The 20882-nt window shown below is 49.6% G+C and overlaps 1 protein-coding gene across 1 annotated transcript in view; it reads right to left on the bottom strand.

Annotated features, from left to right (window-relative positions):
• The window catches only part of dph6 (diphthamine biosynthesis 6), a 59256-nt gene that overhangs the window by 5835 nt on the left and 32539 nt on the right, over positions 1–20882 (bottom strand). Inside the window, exon 13 of the mRNA XM_062523337.1 lies at positions 5420–5659. Within this exon, the coding sequence (XP_062379321.1) occupies positions 5420–5659 (240 nt within the window). The remainder of the gene's footprint in view (positions 1–5419; positions 5660–20882) is intronic.

Here is a 20882-nt window from a genome sequence, read left to right as displayed (position 1 = left end):
GCCCCCCCTCCAACCTTTCCATGTAGCAGACGAGCCCGGCTTGACCCATCCCACTGTCTACATGAATGCAGCACTTACCTCGAGATTAAACTTTAGCAAAGGCCTAATTGTGCATCAACAGCCAATCTCGCCAAGAGTGTGTGACAACACAAAAACAAGTGGATGGAGGAGAGTAGGGGAGGGGAAGGGGTATGAGGGGTGTGTGTGTGTGTGGAGTGGGAGCAGGCTGTGTGTGTGTGTGTGTGTGTGTGGAGGGGGGGGTGTAGTGTATTAGAGATCAGAAAAACCTGTTTGCTCTTGAGTGGCATGACAGGATACATATATTGCTGGGCCTTTGATAAATGTTAGATTAGCACTTAACGGGAGCGGCGGGGGCTCCTGGAGGGGACGGCGCTCGCCGCTTGTCAATAGCGATTGCCCTGAGACGGCGCACAGGGGCCTGTGGGGTGGGGGCGGTGGTGGGCGGGGGAGGAGGGCTGCTCAGCCAGGCTTAAAGGCCAGCCCTGTGGCCCTGCTGCTTTGCCGTTACGTGTGTGTGTGTGTGTGTGTCTGCGTGTGTGTGTGTATGTATGAGTAATCGTTGTGACGTGATTGCATGTGTAGTACGTGCCTATGTGTGCATGTCTGGGTAGGATTTTACTGTGCACACGTCTATGCATGTATCTTTGTATGTATGTGTGAGTTCTGTGTTTGTGTATTGGTGTGTGTGTGTGTGTGTGTGTGTGTGTGCTTGTGTGTATGTGCCGTGACTAACAGAGCACCAGCCTCTTGCAGGTCACTACCTTTGAAAAATATAAACTTTTATGACTTTTTTACTTATTTCTCCCCCTCATCTCCCCAACTTGTCTGAGTCTGTTAAGTCAACAACATTCCTTGGTTTATATCCTCACTTAAGACCTCTCTGAGGTTTCTGTGTGAGTGTGTATGAGTGTGTGTGTGTGAGTGTGTGTGTGTGTTGCGTGTGTGTGTGAGTGTGTGTGTGTGTGTGTGTGTGTGTGTGTGTGTGTGTGTGTGTGTATGTGTGTGTGTTGCGTGTGTGTGTATGTGTGTGTGTGTGTGTGTGTGTCCGTAAGTGCAACCCCAGCTCTGGTTTAGACTGAGCTCCGGCACTTCATCACCGCTTCTCTGCCAGATGTGAAAGCACTCCGCCGCCTGACACCCTACTTGACAAGAAATCATTTATTAGATTAATCCAATAAAATAAAAGGGTGACAAATGTTGATATATGGCCGAGTTGAGTGCCTGGAGTGGGCCTGTCTATGCGATAGCGCTCCCCCCCCCACACACACACACACCCTGACGCACACACCACCCCACCACACCAGCCTCCCTGCGTGCCTTTAATGCAATCCATCTATTACTTCATTACAGTGGGCGCAGGCGCAGGCGCAGGCGCTTGCTCTCCTCTCCACACACACACACACACACACACACACACACACACACACACACACACACACACACACCTCCCACGCATACACCCTCAGCTCCATCTGCACTCCAGCAGGTGAGACGGTCTGTTGCGGCGCGCTATGCTGGACCCACACCGTCAGGGTGACCTGATTTCCTTCAGCGTTTGCCTTTTCCACTCCTTTTTCTCCCTCTCTCCCTCTCTCTCGCTCTCTCTCTCTCTCTCTCTCTCTCTCTGATCTTCTCTATTTCTTGCCGGCTTTTCACACAGGCCTTGCCCACTTGACTCTTGCGTGTCAAGCCTGACTGTTTGTAAGAGAGCAAACCGAGAGGAGAATTCCTCCTCGGAAAAGTGCTCTCCCGTTCTGGAGAGAGAGAGAGAGAAAGAGAAAGAGAGAAACAAGCATGCTCGTAGCAAAGTAAGTGCAGGCTGGTGAGAGAGAGAGAGAGAGAGAGAGAGAGAGAGAGAGAGCGAGGGAGAGAGAGAGAGGGAGAGAGAGAGAGCGACAGAGCTGCGGAGGCGTGAAAGCCAAACGGTAAACACCATAATAAGGAAGTGGTGTAAAGGCCGCGAGCAGCGGGAGGCTGATGGGGCCTGGATGCTCAGGCAGTTCCCCTACATTTCCTGCCCAGCGGGAGGCCTTCATCGGCTGGGCTCGCCGGCCGCACTCCGGCCCACACTCTCCACTCCCGTCACATCCACCGCTTCCTCTCGCTTGGGCGGGGGCCGCCTGTGTAAACCTGACCAGCGCTGCTGCTGCCGCTGCTGCCGCTGCTGGTGTGGTGTGGTGGCATCAGCTCCAAAAGTGGGGAGTGGGGAGGGAGGAGGGGTGAGAGTGGGGCCCCTAAATGTTTGGAAACGTGGAGCAGGAGGGGGGCTGGGCTGGGATGGGAGGACAGGCCAGGGGATACAGGAAATCCTTGAGTCATACTGCAAATATATCACTCAGCATCTGGGTGGATGAAGTCAGAAAAGTACCTCTTTCAATGAGTGAAGTCATAGACAAATATTAGCTCATGACCCGGTTTTTACATATTCATAAGCAACGGTTAGAGTGTGGTATTGGAATAAAAACACAGATATCCCTATAAGGAAGAATATAGTCCAGGTCTGTGGAATATATTCAAGCCATGAAGGAACTTTGGCTAGATGAGTATGGTGAACTTTTCAATGTAACAGCCTTTGGAGGACACACCACACCACACCAACATGTCACCCCACACCCCCGCCTACACCAAGGCCTCACTCACCAAACACCGCTCCACCAAGACGATTTCACACGTGCGCCATGCGCACCATGCTCCCAATTAACCCCCCTGAGCTTCTCCGTCCACCTGATTAGAGAAATTATCAAAGCGCAAGAAAACAATGTGGCCACGCTCCGCATCAGCCCAGGGCCCCCCCCCCTCGCTCACACACACACACACGCGCACACGCACACACACACACATACACACACACACACACACACACACACACACACGTCCCTGCTATTAGTACAGCCTTCCGCCTGAGCGGCTTCGTCTCGTCCAGCTTTAGCTGGTCTGATTGCTGGTTATGTGGTGCGCTTGCATCGGCAGTAAACACCATAAGTTGTTTTGCCTGTATTATTTTTTGGGGGAAAACAATTCGATAAATAGGGCTGTGCAATTTTGCCACCTCGGGCTGCTTGTGAAAGAGGAGCATGGTGACTGATTTTACGTCAAACACAATGAATTAAATGACAGCTGAAAGGCGTGAGTGTGTTTTGTGTGTGTCTGTGTGTGTGTTTTAATCTTAGACAGGTGTGAACACAAGCTATCAGAAAGAGCAACAAGGTTGACTGGTTTCTACGCAAAAACCGAAATACATAAGCCAAGTGGTGTGAATGATGAAAGTTGTTATTCACCATCCGAATCCTCTGCACACTCGCATACGCTGCAGTAAAAGTTGTGAAAGTTTACTTTTTACAAAGAGAAAAAGGCAGGCCGCGAGAAGTCACAAGGGCCTGCCGCTTCCTCATAAACAAGACGTGGTGTCAGAAAATGCACGGCTGACGTCTTAAAATCAGATTTGCGCGAATCGCGCGTCCCCCGAGTGCTTTTTTCCGGCACCGTTTGGAACGATTAGACATCTTTAACCGTTTCCGCGTGTCCCATTTTGCGGCAAACCCAACCCTTTTACCACCACTCCGGAGATGCATTTCATATGTGAGCACACTAACCGACGCTCCGAAGTCACGCAGCACCAGCCCGTCTTTTATCCGAGTGGCTTTCCATAATTTACTATTGTTCTTTGGCTGCCGCTTGGCTGGCGTCGGTGTCGGGGGGGGTGGGGGGGAGAGCGCTGGCACAGTTGTGAAAAGCGAGAGGGCGGGTAAAATATTCGGGTGTCTCCACGGGGGCTGTGTTATCTGTGTTTGACCCGTGTTAAATATTCTCATTACGCTCACTTCAAATGAGCGGTGGCGCTCGGCGTAATCCCCACCCCGGGGGAGAGCCGTTCAGCCCCGACCCCGCCATGAAACGGAGGCTCGGCCCGGCCCCGCCAGCCCCGCTGCACTCCGGCACAGGGCAACTGGCGCGCACACACACACCGACACACACCGACACACACACACACACACACACACACTTTACACCTACACACACACACACACACATTCTTGGACTCAAACACATGACACACAAAGGCAGACACACACAGTTATACACAGACATACATACCAAACATACTGTATACACAAACACACACAGGTGAGGATTCATAAACACACAGACACACACACACACACACAGATACACAGACACAGACACACAGACACACACGTGCACACACATACATTTTATTATCCAACTGTCAGTTGGACAAAGCTCGGAGCACACCACTCTCAATGCACACTTGCTCAGAAGGGCAGTGGCAACACCCCACACGCTAGCAAACAGGTGGACACACGATTGGCCCCTTGCCCCTGCTTGAGCCTTTTGGGTGTTCATGTCCCACTCTTTGAGCGACATCCATCCTGGACTCTACTTCCCTCTGTCTCTCTCTATTCTCTCTCTCTCTCTCTCTTCTCTCCCTCCTCCTCTGTCCATCCCTCGCTCACCTCCTCAGTCCCTGAGCTGGGCCGATGGAGGAGAGAGAGGGGAGTCTTCTGGAGTGTGGGGAGGTGCGGAGGGAGTGGGGGGGGGGGGGGGGGGGTAAGCTGCTCAGAGGGTTCAAGCCGAGCTCTGGGAGGGTGACGCGGGTGGAGGTGCTAGAGGTGGAGGGGCAGAGGGGAGGAGGGGAGGAGGAGAGGGGGCGGGTGGTGGGGTTAAGGATTAAGGAGGCTCTAAGGAAGACATCTGCTGCTGTGCCGAGCTCCATATTATCAAAGACACCAGCGTTTCCCAGATCATCAAGTTTTCATGAGCGCTCATACTGGTAAATATCAGCTCGTTTCCCCTCCAACGGTGGGAGGGGCAGGCGACGGGGGAAGAGAAAGGGAAGCCGCGTCGAGATCGGCTAGTGTTTGCGCTCACGCAAATCACATGTGCGTTTAGGGCGAGAGGGAGCTCTCAGAAGTGACAATAGCCACAGTCACCCGAGAGCCTGGGCCTCGCTTGGCCTTGAGTCACAGAGGAGATGAGCCCACAGAGATTTAGCCCAAAAGTCTGTTGTGCTTTAAAGCCCCCTCTCTCTGGCATGACCCACCAGCGGCTCCACAGACAGTAATAGCCTCCCCAAATTGCAGCCTAACCCTGTGCAGACTATTAAACTGACAATCTGCTATGCGCGCCACATTGAGCATCCGTCCCGATGCTAAACCACTCCAAGATCTAGGCTCGCAAACACTCATCCACTCATCCTTCACAGATGACTCACTAAACCGCAAGCATTTCCGATTCTGTCCCCTTTTGCAGAATCCAAACGGCATGCCACCAGAATGGATTGTTTCTATCTCCAGGATGAGAAGGAGATCAAAAATAAATCCCCCAAAAAAGTAAATAATAAATATATTAATACATATTAATGGGAGAGGTGACTCACCTCGGCGCGCTCCAGCATTCTCTGCCAGGCGGCCCTGGCGGCGGGTATGTGCCCGGGCCGGGTGACGTAGCAGTGGGCCTGCAGGGCGTGGCGCGGCGTCAGGCTGGAGCTCAGCGCCTCCAGCACGCGTGCCATGTGGCCGAAGCACAGCTGGGCCTGCCGCGCCGCTCCCCCCGCCACCAGCTGCATGCTGCAGGGGACCAGCGCAATCTGCCCCGCGCAGAACACCGCCTCGTCCACCTGCACAAACAAACACACAAACACACACACACACACACACACACACACACACGCTCACGTTAACATATGTGTATATGATCCTGTAAACCTCGATGCACACAGCACATGACAAACAGGCATAAACACGCATTCCCACCTCAGGCACATCACTGGAGCAGTGATTATACTGATTAGCCGCATGAAATAATACGTTAAACACGTAGAGAGAGGTTCTCTGTCCGTGAGGCTCGTCTTATAGTTCACACAAGGCGAACGGCACAGACGTTCACAGATGCATATCTGACTTGGCCTCGGCAATAAAGCCGCTCTGAGCAGAGGATCCACACAAGTGCTTACTCGTGTCAGTATCTGCAGCTCACTCGATTTATTTTGGAACAAAGGGCCAGAATTCGATCATTGCTAAACCCTGATGCGGTGATTTATGAGGTGTTCTGGAACTGGCTGGCACATGGGCCCACGGAGGAGCTCGCCGGAGGAGGCCAGAGGGAAGGGAATGTGTGCTGAGGGTGGAGGGGGGGTGGGGTGGGGGGTGCGGGCTGCCGAGTGTGTGTCTGTCTCGGGGGCCCCGTCAGGTGGTGGCTGAGCAGACGACAGACACATCGGCGAAGGAAGCACTTCATTATTCTCCCGGGACAGGGGATGGGGAGCGCGCTGGAACGGCGGTGCCGTTTAACAGCGACTGCTGAGGTACTCCGAAATGTACGTTCCGTTTCTAGAACACCAGCACCACCCGGAGAACACCTGGCTTGAGTTACCCCCATTCTCGTTTCATCCTGGAAACGCTTTTGCATCCACCCAAGCGTCTGGCGCAAAACACTTTTTCAAGGAGTTTATTTTCTTTCCTCCATGCACATGCTTTTCTCTCTCCCTCTTTCTCCCGCTTTCTCTCTCTCTTTCTCTCTCTCTCTCTCTCTCTCTCTCTCTCTCGCAGCTGGGCTCGGCCATGAGGTTGATGCACAGGCTCCTCGGTTCAGGGAATAAATCTCGCCTCAAAATCAATCCATCGCTTGAAACACAATTACACACTCCCCCCACTGCTGGAGAAAAAAAACAGGGGGCAAGACGGCAGCGGCAGCTTGGTAACATGTCAAAAGTGATAAATGCCTCTCTGCCTCTAAACAGAGAAATGGCTTGTGATGACATTGTGCTTTCTCTTAAATTAAGTGATACCAACTTATCGATTGAGATTTGAAACACACCCTCTCACACCAGCAAACATCCAGAGAGAGTACAAGAGACCTTTTTTCATTTGGGCAAGGAGACCACTCTCTGTTGAATTTTTCACACACCACGGGGTAAACGTATTTGTTTCTCAAACACAGTGGTGTTGGGTAGTACACCATAAAATCCCCCTGGCTTCCAATCAAGGAGGTGCAACAATCAAATTAGCATCAATTACAGGGCTATGTTTGAATAGCAGAGCATCAATTAACGAGTTACACCTTTCATGCTATTTTGCCACCTAAAACGTACGTTTCACACTATTAGCCAAACGTGAGCTTTCTATTTTTTGCACGTGAGCTCGCATACATCTTAACTGTTGTGCCAGATCATTAGCATAATTAGCGATGTGATAATTAGCTGTAAAATCTGAGATTAACTCTTGTTAGGGAACAGTCCTACAATCAATCCTGTGCAGACGCCTAAAATCCATATGATTAATGCGGGCAGACATGCAGGATGCTAGCTGGCATTTAGAGAGGTCAGGCCCAAAGAGACTCATAGGGTGACTGCTAAACTGCAAGGATCAAACTGTGGCCAGTCTGCTATAGCCTGAGTAAACAGTGTTAATTGGGGCTCTCGCAAAGGTATTTAACACTGGTGAGGCCAGGCTGGCAAGGGGGCGGGGGTGGATGGTGACCTTTCCAGGGATCAGAGAGGAACTGATCAATTGATACCTCGCGTGAAACAAGGTCTTTAACCGCTTAGCATACAGAAATGAGGATCGCATTTCCAAAACCAGATTACCAGGTTAAGCAGTGACTTGGAGCATTAGTCCAGGCTTTAGGGCCCTTTGGAAATCTATTCTCTCCCCGTGCCGCGATTCAGATCGCCGCACGCTGCTGCTGCTGGAACCAATAAGCATTCCACAAGCGTTTTTACGCGATCCTAAAAAACAAAATAAAAGTTTCCGAGCAAATTCAAATGAGGATGTGGGCCGACCCATGCAGCGCTCCTCCTGCTGAGCTCAATGGCGTCTTCAGATGTGGCTGAGACATGAGTAAGTGCTCTTCCCCCCGTTAGTCTTAATAAAATCAGCAGTTTTGGTGAAATGTGATTTGAGAATAACAGATCGCGAGGAGAAAAAAAAAAAAAGAGGGACGCTTAGCTGGAGGGGCGATCCAGTCACATCCATTTCCATAATCATATAGGTTTCCCATGATTCCTTGCTCCTGGGTTCACTTGTCAGCTTTGATGAATCCTCAGCATCTGCCTCTGCTGCTCCAAATTACCGGGACAGGGCTGGAGATGGGAAGGACTGGGGGGGGGTGTGTGGGGGGGTTGTGGTGGGTGGGGGGGTTGCTCTGGCTTTCAAATAGCTGGATCAATCACTGGATCATTTACCTGCAAGCGTTACCCGGCAAAAGCGCGAGCAATACATCTATGTCGGCAACGGCAACGGCAACGGCACGGCACGAGCGGCCCGAGACGTCTGCAACAAATCGTCATTGGCATTCCACTTATGAGCCATCAAACGCTATCAGATCCTCACCGCCGAATCCCAGATCAGCTCGGACGCATGGCGAGGATCTCTTTGGCTTAGCGAGCCATCAAAAAACCCACACCGCTTTTTATCTAAAAAAGAGAGTGAAGGTGGGAAAGGGGAGGGGAGGGGGGGGGCATTATTTGTTGATTTGAATATCAAAAGAGGCCACAGCAAAGCCCCTCGACTGTTATTATACAAAAAACTCCCATAGCTTCACCAAGCAGGTGTGTAATGATCAATTATTAAGGCCCTGGCTCAGGTGACTCCTTGCACCGAGGGGGCGGGGGCACGGCTTTCTGTGGCGAGCCTGCGAGGGGAATACTATTTACATAAAATTAACAGTTCAAAAGAATGAGTTCACACACCAATCAAACTTGTTAATTGACTGTCAATGGCGCGTCCCTGAATATACAACACAACTACATTATTCATCGGCGCGTGTTGACAGGGAAGACAGTCCAATTTGCATGGGTGTCCTAAACCTGATCAACAACCGCTGTGCCACATGCATTTTTAATAGGCCAGGAAGAAGCGTTTAATATTCATTAGGGTCAAACAATCACATATTTCATTTAACTTTCCATCGCTTGCAGATTATTTGTCAAAAGACCAACATAAAATATAATTGTTCTGAAATGGGGGAACATTCACATTTTTTTTTTCAGCTGCATTTTTACATTGCATTACACAGCGAAGAGGATGTTACGACAATCTCTTTGCAAGACTCAAACATTTCACTGCTTCTAACTTCTAAAAATAATCATTTCAAACATCCAGTTCTAAAAATGGCCTGCAATTTACATTTTGCCGCCAGTGAATCTCATTGCAGGGTATTAATGTGAGAGGGGATGAAATATGACGTTATGAAACTTATTTCAGACTGATTTCCTCTCAGCAGCGAAAACTTTATCCACGCAACACTAAGATCCATCATGACGCTGGCCACTTTCGCTGCATTAATTAAATGCGTGTTTTTGGCTTCATGCTTTATCGACCTTTATTTCATGGCTTAAACACCATCATTTTTCATAAAGCCAATGGTGTGTCAAAAGGTCATTGAGCCCCAAGGTCTCTGCTGGGTTGGAGACTCTAACACGTATGTAAATGATCGCTCCGACTGGTCTGGGCGCGGCAGCTCCGGAACCTTCCGTGACACTTCAACACGTCTGAGGTGTTTTAATGGTCTTTTATGGAAGTCTCTGAGGCATGGCTCTGACTTTACATATTTATATTTGTGTTGTGCGACGAGGTGTTGGAGGTGACCTTTGGGGTATGTGTTTTTCCTGTCTTTTTTTCCCCCCTCTTCAGGGTGTTATTTCTGGCTGGAGAGGTGTTTGGTGGAGAGGATGGGCCATGCTGGGCAAAGTGACCTGGTATTGATGAACAGTCAGGCTTCTCGCCGGCTCCAAGGACATGCCGAGGAAAAAGAGCGCTGGGCTTTCATCAGATATGCTAATGGTCACATTTCCCCACTGAATCATGCATAATTGAACTATGGAAAAGCTCATTCCAATGTGTATATACTCACTGCCATAAACCAAGTCACTTTACACTAGAGGTTTGCTGGCAAAAGTAAATCAAACAAATCAATATGGTCTTCAGGCTACTTGAATTTCTTCTTCTACATCTCTACAGGCTGTAAGACCCATAACACCACATAATCAAAGCAAGTATTACATGTCAATATAGTAATATCAGTCTGATTGTTTATACAGAGGGCTGACATGAAAGATGGTGGTGTACCTACAAATCACTCAAAGCCTAGGACAAATATGGGCAGATCTACAACATCAAAGCCACACAAACTGCCTAAATAAAGTATATTATGCTTTCTTGAAAAATGCACATGGGTCATTGTAAAATAAATATTTGATCATACATTCTAACATAAGTTGAGTGTAAAAAAAATGTCACTGTAATATTCCTATTGAAAAATAAGTATTATTCCCAGTGGAGTTCTTGAGTGACATTGTTCAGTCCCTTTTTTTTTTTGCTGTGGCTGGCAGTTTGTCAGGTCTGTGTGCTGTGAATTCATCTTCGGCTGACTTCCAGTCTTTGGGCTTCTTCAGCATTAGTGCATTCAAAGGCAATCACGTCTCCCGAGCGGGAGAGCGCTAGGAGACGGCCTCTCGTCGCGCCCGCGCCCCCGAGGTAATTCAGATCCTCCCGACACTCGCAGCGATTTTTTAACAAATACTCCAATTTTCATCGCACGCCATAACCTCTCTTTCCCCTCCTGCACACTGCAGAGCTACTGAGCAGCGCGGCCTCGTCACCAAAGGTGTCTTCGTGGGAAGCAAAAACAAAAAAGATGATGAAAAAAGCCCCTTTTTTGTCTTGTGCTTGTGCTCTACTTTAGGCCTAACCCTTCCATGCTCAACTGTCACACAACATCAGCGTTATGGGAACGGCGACATAAATAGCCGTACAAGATGCACAAAGGAAGGCCAGCGCCGGGGACCCCGCTGCAACATCCTCCCAGCCTCGGCACAAGCACATCCCCAAACAAACACACACACACACACACACGTGCACAAAAAGCAACGACAAAACCAATGTATGATCCCACACACACACACCAACAACAGCATTTAACACTGTGACGACAGCCGGGATAGTGTGTGTGTGGATGACGCTGGATAGGGGCAGACGATGCTTGTCTCCCTCCCCCCCTCCTCCGCCCTCACCCACCCCTCCTCTCCTCTCCTCTCCTCCACTGTCCCTCCACACGCGGCGGTGTGGATCCGGCATCCCTGCCTGTCTGACCTCGGCCTGCCCACATCGGTGTGGATAAGTAACACTGTCACGTCCGCTCTGTGTCAACTTTATGCTGATTGCTCTCCTCTATTGCTCGTTGGCCAGTGTAAACAAGGTCAGGAGCGGAGAGGGGCTTTTCAGAGACCTCACACCAGCTTACTCGCCACCAAGGAAATATTCATCTTTCACACAAAAGATATTAACGCTTAAATTATTATACTTTTGTGTAAAAAGTTTCATAATATTCATTCAATTGGATGACTGAATTGTTTTTTTTTATTACTGTGAAACTTTTAACCTTTACATTTTATAAATTACACCCTGGAGAGAAAATGCCTCTAAATGTTAAAGGGCTTTACTAGTGAGGTGACAAAATGACGAGAGCTGTGGTGCCCTGTGCAGAAAGGGCGAGGGGGGTACAGTTTCCCTTTGCGTTAGGGCACAAATGCCCCGTCGCCATCAGCTGTCTCGACCTCAGATTTTTTGACAAATTGGTTGTGAGGCTTTTACGACTGATGCACATATCGCAAAAATCATTTCTGCCAAGCTTCCTCTATGACCTGCCCGTGGGACATGACAGGCTCCTCGACGCATCGCTCGATCAAACCGGATCTTTCCAGGACAACGCAAATGATGACAAATTCCATCATCCCGCATTATGCGCTTTCCCGCTAATCTGCCTAATTCGAGAGAGTAGGGGAGGGTTTCGCCGTTTCAGCTGAGGGGCATGTTGTCTGATTGAATGATGCTGAAGCCACAGCCCTCCTCTCTTCCCTCCGTCCCTCCCTTCCTCCAGCTCCAGCTGTGACCACCTCTCCTCCTTCTTTCCCTCTCTCTCTCTCTCTCTCTCTCTCTCTCTCTCTCTTTTGCCGCTGCCCTCTCTGTCCACATCGCCATTACTTTTTTTTTTTTAAATCGCCACACTGTCAGAATCTAACAGTAAGACTACCTGAGCCTCTGTTTTGGTTGTGAACTTGGTACATGGTGAGAAAGGAAAGAAAAACAAAAAAAACAATGTGTGAGCCTGGGCTCTTTTCGGCTGCTCTGAGTGTGTATGTGTGTGTGTGTGTGTGTGAGGGGGGGGCAGAGTGAGCCGCGCACACTTTGTCTTCCACCTGACCTCCAGTGGCACATCAGCCTGTCACATTGGGGGAAGAGGCGGCCGGAGACGGGCCGGTCCCCCTGCATCGGCCACTGGAGCAATCATTTAGCAGATCGGGTCCGGCCACTTGGACACGCCAAGGTTACGTGGCCCGCGCTGCTTAAAGCCAGCGGACAACCTGCACAACACATCTATAAATAAAAAGAGGGGAGGAAAACAGGAGGAAGAGGATGGGGAAGAAAAAGCAAAACAGAGGAGGAAAAAAGTCTCCTTGAACTCGCTGGCAGTTCCGTTTCCTTTCAAAAGATGGCAGTATGACTGCATGGTAAAAAGCGAGAGGGAGATGGCCATTACTCCACACACAGGCACAGACACAGACACTGCTCTCTTACAGGGCTTCTATTTTCTTAAAACATACAACAAGCCAAAAAGCCAGAGAGTGTATTTTCTTTGACAATAGGAAAGCTGTCTTGGTCAAAAAAAATTGCAATGTTACTGTCAGCAACTCTGCTGAAGGTTATCCGAGTTTAATCTTTGCAGTTTTTATGTGCTTCTCGTACACAGATCACATCAAAAAGAGGAAAACATATTTATTTATTGATGTGAAAAAGTGAAAGACATTTTTGAAATTGTCATCTTATTTTCAATATAAATACTATTTATTTTAAATGATAGAGTTCTATTGAATAAAATGCCTCGAATTTAATTTTTTTGCCATTTGGAATTTTTTTTAGCTCATCTTTTAAATTTGTACTATCAATTATGAAACTTCCGCCTTTCAAAAGTCTTTTCAAAGTCATATTTGAAAGGCTAAAATTAATTTAATTCTGGTGCACAGAATGCGTCAGTGCTGACATTCATACTAGCTGACACACACACTTACAAATACATCCGTATGAATAATAAATGGATGTAACACTGAACACGTTGGTGTGTCGTCCGGACCACAGACTGGCTTAAAACAGGACACGGTGTATTATTCATCCGAAACACTTTTATATCTGTAGAATGTGCTAAAATGACAATGGCTAATGAAAAATGAATGACCCAGGTTAAAAGTTACTGCTCAAACGCAGCCCTCGATGAGAAATTAATGACCGCGTGAGTGCCCAAAAGTAAATGGGACATAAATGTTAATATCATTGAGCCATCAGTTTTTACTGCTATTAAAAACTAACATCTCCTTAATAAATTAAGACAAAACTGCAATGCTCGGCCACCATTGCATGAAGACCCAATAATCATGTTTCACCAGAAGCACTTAACGTCAGGCTCAATAGAACAGAGTTGTGGGAATATGGTGAGTGTAAAAGGGCTGAAAAGTACACTTAGAGTCGGCGCTTCGTCGCGAGGCCTCCCTTTCCGACCGGACAATATTTGGAGAGTCCCCGGCGCGTCCCCTTAAAGGGCAGTGCTACACACACTCCACCTGTCTTCACACTTGACGTGGGAGAGAGAGAGCCTAGTTAGCGAGCACACGGCCTGACTCCCCACCTCTCTGTTTGTCCATCACTACACCCTAGTGTGAGCCTCCCCCTCTCCTCTCCTCTCCTGCTCTCTCTCTCTCTCTCTCTCTCTCTCTCTCCCTCAACGCTGAGTTTCACGGCCGTGTGCTATTAGCTCATCTGCACCGAGGCTCTTCTTTGCCTTCCCAGTGTCGTGTCGTTTCCAACTAAGCAATGAAGCGTAGTACTAAACCACACACACACACACACACACATACTGTGTCGTCAGTGCTGTGTAATGTCTTGTTGTACCATGCACTCTTGCGTTATCTGGCATGTCGTGTGGAGTTGTTGTTTTGTTGCAATGTATTGTATACTTGTGTGTGTGTTGTGCGGGGCAGTATCGTGACATGTGGACTCGACGGTCAGTATTGTGTCATGTTTGGCGGCGCTGCGTTGTGCCGTGTTGCTGTCCGCTGGTCTGGCCAGTGTGGCGAGGAGCTTTGTTCTGTTGTGTTGTATTGTGTCATGTTGCTCTGTGCTGGGCAGAGCCGCGTGCCCCCAACGCCACCTTCAGCACCCGCGGGCACAAGACCACAGCCACCTACAAATAGCACGGCTAGTTTCCATAGTAATAGAATGGTCATCCATCCCCCCCCCCCCATCTCTCTGACGGTGATCACACTGGACAGCACTGGCCGACTGCGCTCTCTAATCATTCCAACATTCATGATTCAGTCTATTTATGCCGTGTCCAAAAGCGGAATTGATCCCTTTTTGTTTTGAATGTATCTCTGAATAGCCTCTGATGGCTGTCAGCGTAAAATTACATATTTGTGCTGTACATTCATAAAGTCTGAGTATCTGTCACCGGTGTGTGGCAAAGGCTGAGAAGCTGCTGCGAATATGGTGGTGAAGGGTGACATGGGAACACTGGCACTTTGGAGAGATCAGGTTGATACGTGCTGTCTACCTCCACACACACACTTTGATGGCACGCGCCCTCCACTTCCGCAAACGCCAAGAATCTGCGGCCCACGAATAAATCTGTCAGATTCCGACGAGCGCGTGTTTGCGTTCGCTTTCATTTGATTATGTTGTGTTCCACCTGCGACGCAAAAAAAAGGCTAGCTGTGTTTTGAAAGGCTACTCCGAAGACGACACCGTTATTAATTTCTTTCCGGTAAAAAAAAAAAGAGTGAATGAAGCCACAGCAATAATGTCAAACTGTCAGAAGAAGAAATTCACCAAGGCAGAAAAAACCCTACTAAACACACACCAATCTCCCCTATGTAAGGGTTCAGCATTGAGGTGTGTGATGAATACTATGCTGACACACACAGGCACACACACACACACACACACACACACACACAGTTTGGGGTGTGCAGATGGTCTGTGGTGTGAGTGAATGTGGTCGGGCGTGTGGGATGTGGTGTGGTGTTTGGGGTGTGAGAAGTGTCTCATGTGTATTTGTGACGTGTGAATGGACACGCGTGCCACTGTGTGTGTGTGTGTGTGTGTGTGTGTGTGTGTGTGTGTGTGTGTGTGTGTGTGTGTGTGTGTGTGTGTGGGATGTGGGATGTGGGGGTGATCCCTCTCTGCCTTCCTGTGGCTTGTTGACATGAAGCTAGGCAGTCAGGCACCAATAATACATGAAGAGCTGTTCAGAGGCAATTAGGATCAGTTGTCAGGGCCCGCGCCCGTTAATGAAGGCAGCCGAGGAGCTGAGAGGGCGGCGGGCGCAGGGGCACACGGCGGTGGCGGTGGCGTTGGCGCGGGTTGGGCGGTCGGGGCGGGTTGGCGAGGCGCGCGGGACGCCGATGCGCTCTGACAGATCCAGTCCTTCCCGTGTCCTCGGCCGGTACAAGCTACTACCAGCCCTAACGATGTCGCGTGGCAGCCACATAATCCGCCTCACGCGGGCTATGATTCGAGAAAATGACTGCTGCCACCACGGGTCAGCCTCGGCAGGGTCACAGCGGGGAGTCCAGCGCTGTGTGTGCGTGTGTGTGCGTGTGTGTGCGTGTGTGTGTGTGTGTGTGTGGGGAGGAAGAGCTTGGCTGGAGAGGCATGAGGAGTGGGGGTGGGTGGAGAAATAATTACCCCCCACCCTGCTTCACCTTGCTCTTGTGCACTCCATGCTTGGAAGACCAAGGCGGAAGGATGAGGGAGGGGGGGTGGGGGGGGGGGTACGGTGCCCTTGCGCGTGGGCTTTGGGGTGCCCTTGTTCCCTCACCCTGGCGCCCCGCCCTTCACTGCCTCTCGCCCTTTGCTGTCTCCGACATGGAGGAAGCCGGCTGCTGCTACGGCAACCGCCCGTATGTGTCAGAGCGCATATCCATCTGCGCACATTGGGAGTGGGTGCTCTCGCAAGCCAGCGGAACACAGAGACACTGGGAGATACAAGAAGAGAGAGAGGGAGGGGGGGAGACCGAGAGGGAGGGAGAGAGAGAACGAGAGAGAGAGAGAGAGAGAGAGAGAGAGAGAGAGAGAGAGAAAGAAAGAGAAATTGACAAAATGAGGGAGAAAGAAGGGAGGGGGGATTGTGTTATTATACCCCCATGCTTGCATGTGGGAGGCAGCGTTGGTGCCCTGGTGTAATTGGTCCTTCTGTGCTGTCCTGGGAGACCCTGGATGAGAGCAGAGGGCTCCTGCCTGTGCTGCTGCTGCCTGTGCTTCAGATGGCGACTCAGGCAGGCAGGGGCTGAGTGCCAGAGAGCTGGAGGAGTGTGGACTCTGAGGAGGAGGCTCTGAGTCTGTCACCAGAGGACCCCCACCTCATCCACCTCCTCCACCACCTCCCTCCACATCACCTCCACACGCTCTCACCACGCCAACGTCCGCTATCTGCTAACCCGCCACCCACACACGCCCCCCTGCCACGCAGCCGAGTCACCGCGCCAGCCAATGTCACCCGGCATCAAACACACGGCCGGGTGGCGGGTGAGTCACCGCCCTGACCAACCCCCCCCGCCTCTGACCCGGGCGATAGAGACGGAGGGTCCAGCGAGGTGGAGGGCGATGTGGGTAAACAGGTGTGTGTTGTGTTCCGTTATCCCTCGGAGGGAGAGGGGGGGGGGGGGGGGGGTGTCTCTGCCCATCTGCTGGGCTTCGCTGGAGTGCTGAATGAGACCAACTGCAAAGAGCCATCAGGTGTGTGTGTGCTGGCTTCACGTGCACCCGGTTGACCCCGGGAAACTTGGGAGAGCAGCTCAGTCTGTGCATGAGTAAGGCCAGCGTGACGCGAATCTCCACTCACAGCATGTGTTCCGACCTGACATGCCAGTCGATGAGTAAGACCTAAGCAGGGGCATTCTTGCTTTTGTGCCTTTGGGATATAACACTGTCATTTTCAACAGGAGGCAATAGGATGGGTGGCAATCAGAAGTGCAACAAGCAAAATATGTCAACGAGTCAAAATAACAAGGTTTTCATTAACACCAAAACCAAAAATCGCTCCAGTCGTGAAGCATTCTAGGCGGGGTAGTGCAAAAAGAACCCTCCTTTTTCTTCGATCGGACTCTTCCAGGATTTTGTCTCCAGGATGAGTAGAGCGCGCGTGATCATTTAGCTGCCTTTATTAGCGCTGATAGCGACGGCGCGGCACAGCTATTGTTTGGGAGGGGATGAGTGGCGAGCCTTCCCACTGTTTTTAGCCTGCAGCGCCGCGACTGTTATTGGCGCATTATTTCACGCATGCTCTCCTCTTTTATCAACTGCGTTTGAAGTAATGTTAATAGACTAGAAAATTGAGACATTTATGAAGTATGCGCCGTGTTTATGAAAAAATCCATAAAATATGATGGGGGTGGAGGATGGGGGGGGTGTGAGGTGAGATAAAAGGCAGGTTTTAATAGATTATGGCGAGGAGGCGCGAGCGTCAAGGGCCGTCGACGATCCTCCTCGGAGATCGCTCAGTTTTTATGGGATTAATTCCCGTTGTATTAAAAATGGAAGTTAAACGTCCTAATTAATCTGTACACTTGGCATAACCCATCCTCCAAACCCCCTCAACACACACTCATGCATCCTTGAATAAGACCTGTGGCCCCTGTGAGCCTTCACAAGTCTTGCTTTTCAGCTAATTACCTTTCCGTGCGTAATTGAGGTGGATGAGGCTTCCGTCGATGGTTTGTTTGTTTTTGAAGGGTGGGGAGGGATAAGGCAGAATCATCACTCCTCAGCCCAGTGATGCGTTCTGACTGGAGACGAATAATACATCTCCAAATACAAGCTCTGCTCATTTTAATTGCCAAATTTGGTCTAATATCTTCCTTTTTCTGACAAAAACTGATGTGCTATTAATCAAAAGCAATTTATCGAAACACATTTTTTTTTAACACGGCTTAACCCTCAGTGTTTAAATTCCCCTGTGATGCCTCGCATGGGATACAGAGTCCCACTCAGATTACAGTGCTACAGTATGTAGAATCATCAGACAAACAGGCTAATGCAGCTCAAACAAGACAGAACCTGAACAACACGTGAGCATAAAGAAATGGGTGAACATCATTCCTGAGCTCACTAACAAAGAGGTCAGGCCAAGCCTGGCTCTTTGTTTCAATGTCTTATCCCGCCCCCCCCCCCCCCCCCCCCTCAAAAGATTATTTAAATTTCTTGGCCCCCCTCACCAAAGCAGGCCACCGCTTCCTTTGACAATAATTGTCAATGTCACATCCACTTCCCCAACTGCTCAGTAGCACCATTTTGGCAATTCGCAAAATCCAATGCAAATCCAATTCTGTGCCCACACGAGGATTTCCACAAAACAGACTGCCGCTCCCAACGGACAAAGAGCGAGAGGGTCTATTCCCTAACCTAGGACCGCCGCTGGTGTGCCTTTCCAACAGCCCTCCCCCAGAATTTAATCTGTAAATAGAATTTGGGAACAAACGTCCTCGGGGTATTGTATTTGTCTTAATCTGAGAGGGGAGATGCTGTACAATCCTGGCGCCGATGGGGCCTCCACACAAAAGGTGATTTTCTGTCTTGGAATTATGTAATTATAGAATCATTTGAATTCCTCTCCTGCTCATTGGCAGGGAACCTCAGGAATGGCTGGCATTAAATCACAAAGGTGTGAGGCAATAAGCAATTTGGACCCCACACTGTTAACTACGACTCTGGCTAATGGAGGGTCAATTCATGCCATCTGCCAACACGCAAGCTTAATCGTCTGTTATGAGAATAGATTGAAAAAGCAGGGGACTTTTCCGTCATTTTCTCTCCGCCGTGCCTGATGACATACCAATGCTATTCAACGCAATGTCATATTGTTGAAGAAAATGAAGGCTTTGTCTTAATGGGAGAACAGGTCCCTCAGAGTAACTCGACTCAACACAATCTTTTTTATGTCATAGCTAAAGCCTTAAACCGTACTATCAAGACTCACTCCCCGTGAACTGTAGCAAATACCCTTTAAGGCTTAATCTGCACATTATCACCCATATCCCCAAATGACGGAGCATGTCCAGTCTGCTCTCTCTGCTAAATCCAGACAAGGCAATAACCACTATTAAAAAAAAAAGCGTCCCGTTTACTGTATCAGGGATATTATGCAAAACATGACCCCAAACCAGAAACTAATCAAGGGGAAACCCGATAGCAAAAAACAGGAATAAACAAAACAGAAATTGAATTATCTTTTCCGTGCCTCATGCTTGATTTCCCCTAAACGATCGCAAAACATATTGAAAGCCTACAGCGATAATCAGCGAACGCTATAAAGGTTAACTAATTCCGTAAATCACACTGGATCTGAGTCTGTCATGGAGCCAAACAACATCAGCCGCCCCACAGCAATTAGTCTAAAGGGTGTTTGGGGAAACATATCCAGCCAGTGGCTATTCAAACCACTTCCTCAACTCCCCTGCCCTCCTCCACAGGCTCAACGCAGCCAGCCAGCGGATGCAGGGCAATGCCTGACGCTAGACACGACAACATTGGGTCCTCTGACACAGTCGGTCAGATATCAGCCGATATTACACGTTATCGTACACATGTTAAATGTTAATGCAGGTTAATAAATGTCACATGATAAAATTCATGAATTGAAGTCATTCAAAAGGCCAAACAATAGCAGCATAACGTACACGATTGACAACTGTGTCAGAGACTTAATTGAGATACCACCCGAAACGGGGCCTTTCGAGCTCGGGTTCTTCCTCTGGGCTGTTAATGGGATTTCACAATTAATCACTAATTATTTCACCAGGGGAGAGGAGGAGGAGGAGGGCGTGAGGGCTTTTTCGGAGAGCGACTCCCTCGGTGAGGTTTGGTTCCAGGGAGGCCTGTCTCCACTATACAGCGGCTACATCCCCTTCACATACTCATTAAGGATGAATCGAGAGAGTGTGTGTGTGTGTGTGTGTGTGTGTGTGTGTGTGTGTGTGTGTGTGTGTCTGTGTGTATGTGTGTGTGTTGGACCACACACGTCTGCATGAGCACAGCATGGGGCTAATTGTATCAATATGTGGAGCCATCTCTGGAATTAGGGTACTGTTAATACACATGCTACAGTTTGATGAGTCGGAGATGGGATGGCGGACAGATCTGCACCAGGGAGGGGGATGTGTGTGTGTGTGTGTGTGTGTGTGTGTGTGTGTGTGTGTGTGTGTGTGTGTGTGCGTGTGTGCGTATGTGTTTATGTACTTCATTGTCTATTCCCGGTCACAGATTTACCGCAGCACAAGGCTCATATTTATGGTGTGAGACGATGGAGCTTGAAATCACTCACTAGAGGCCAAACAATTCTGTTTTTCACAGACAAAACACGCACAAATATTCAGGCTCCTCTGCCAAGGCTGGATCACAGCCGCGCCATAATTGGACCGAGTGTACACGTTCCACGAGTTTCCCATTTCAAATATGTCATGCATGTTTGGGGGCATAGGTGTGAGGTCCGGGCCTCACATTTGCACAAGGTTTCTCCATTGCAAATTGTTCGCGTGGTTTGGGTCAATCGATGCTGTTGACCAACCTGGAGGTCTACCTGGTCACCCATGCGTGCCGTTCACACACACACACACACACACACGAGAAAAGAGGAGTGTGGACGAGGCCTGGCGGAGAGGCTGGCGGAGAGGAGAGGAGAGGAGAGGAGATGAGCTGGCTACACTGTTGACAATAAACCTGACAAGTGTAATCCGTTAGCGCGCAGGTAAACAAGAGCCTCAGCCAGCCGTGCAACCGCGCTCGCACCGCTCAAGC

The sequence above is a fragment of the Sardina pilchardus genome, chromosome 20 (assembly GCF_963854185.1).
Source record: "Sardina pilchardus chromosome 20, fSarPil1.1, whole genome shotgun sequence".
Classification (NCBI taxonomy): Eukaryota; Metazoa; Chordata; class Actinopteri; order Clupeiformes; family Clupeidae; genus Sardina; species Sardina pilchardus.
This window is presented reverse-complemented; position numbering and strand designations above follow the sequence as displayed.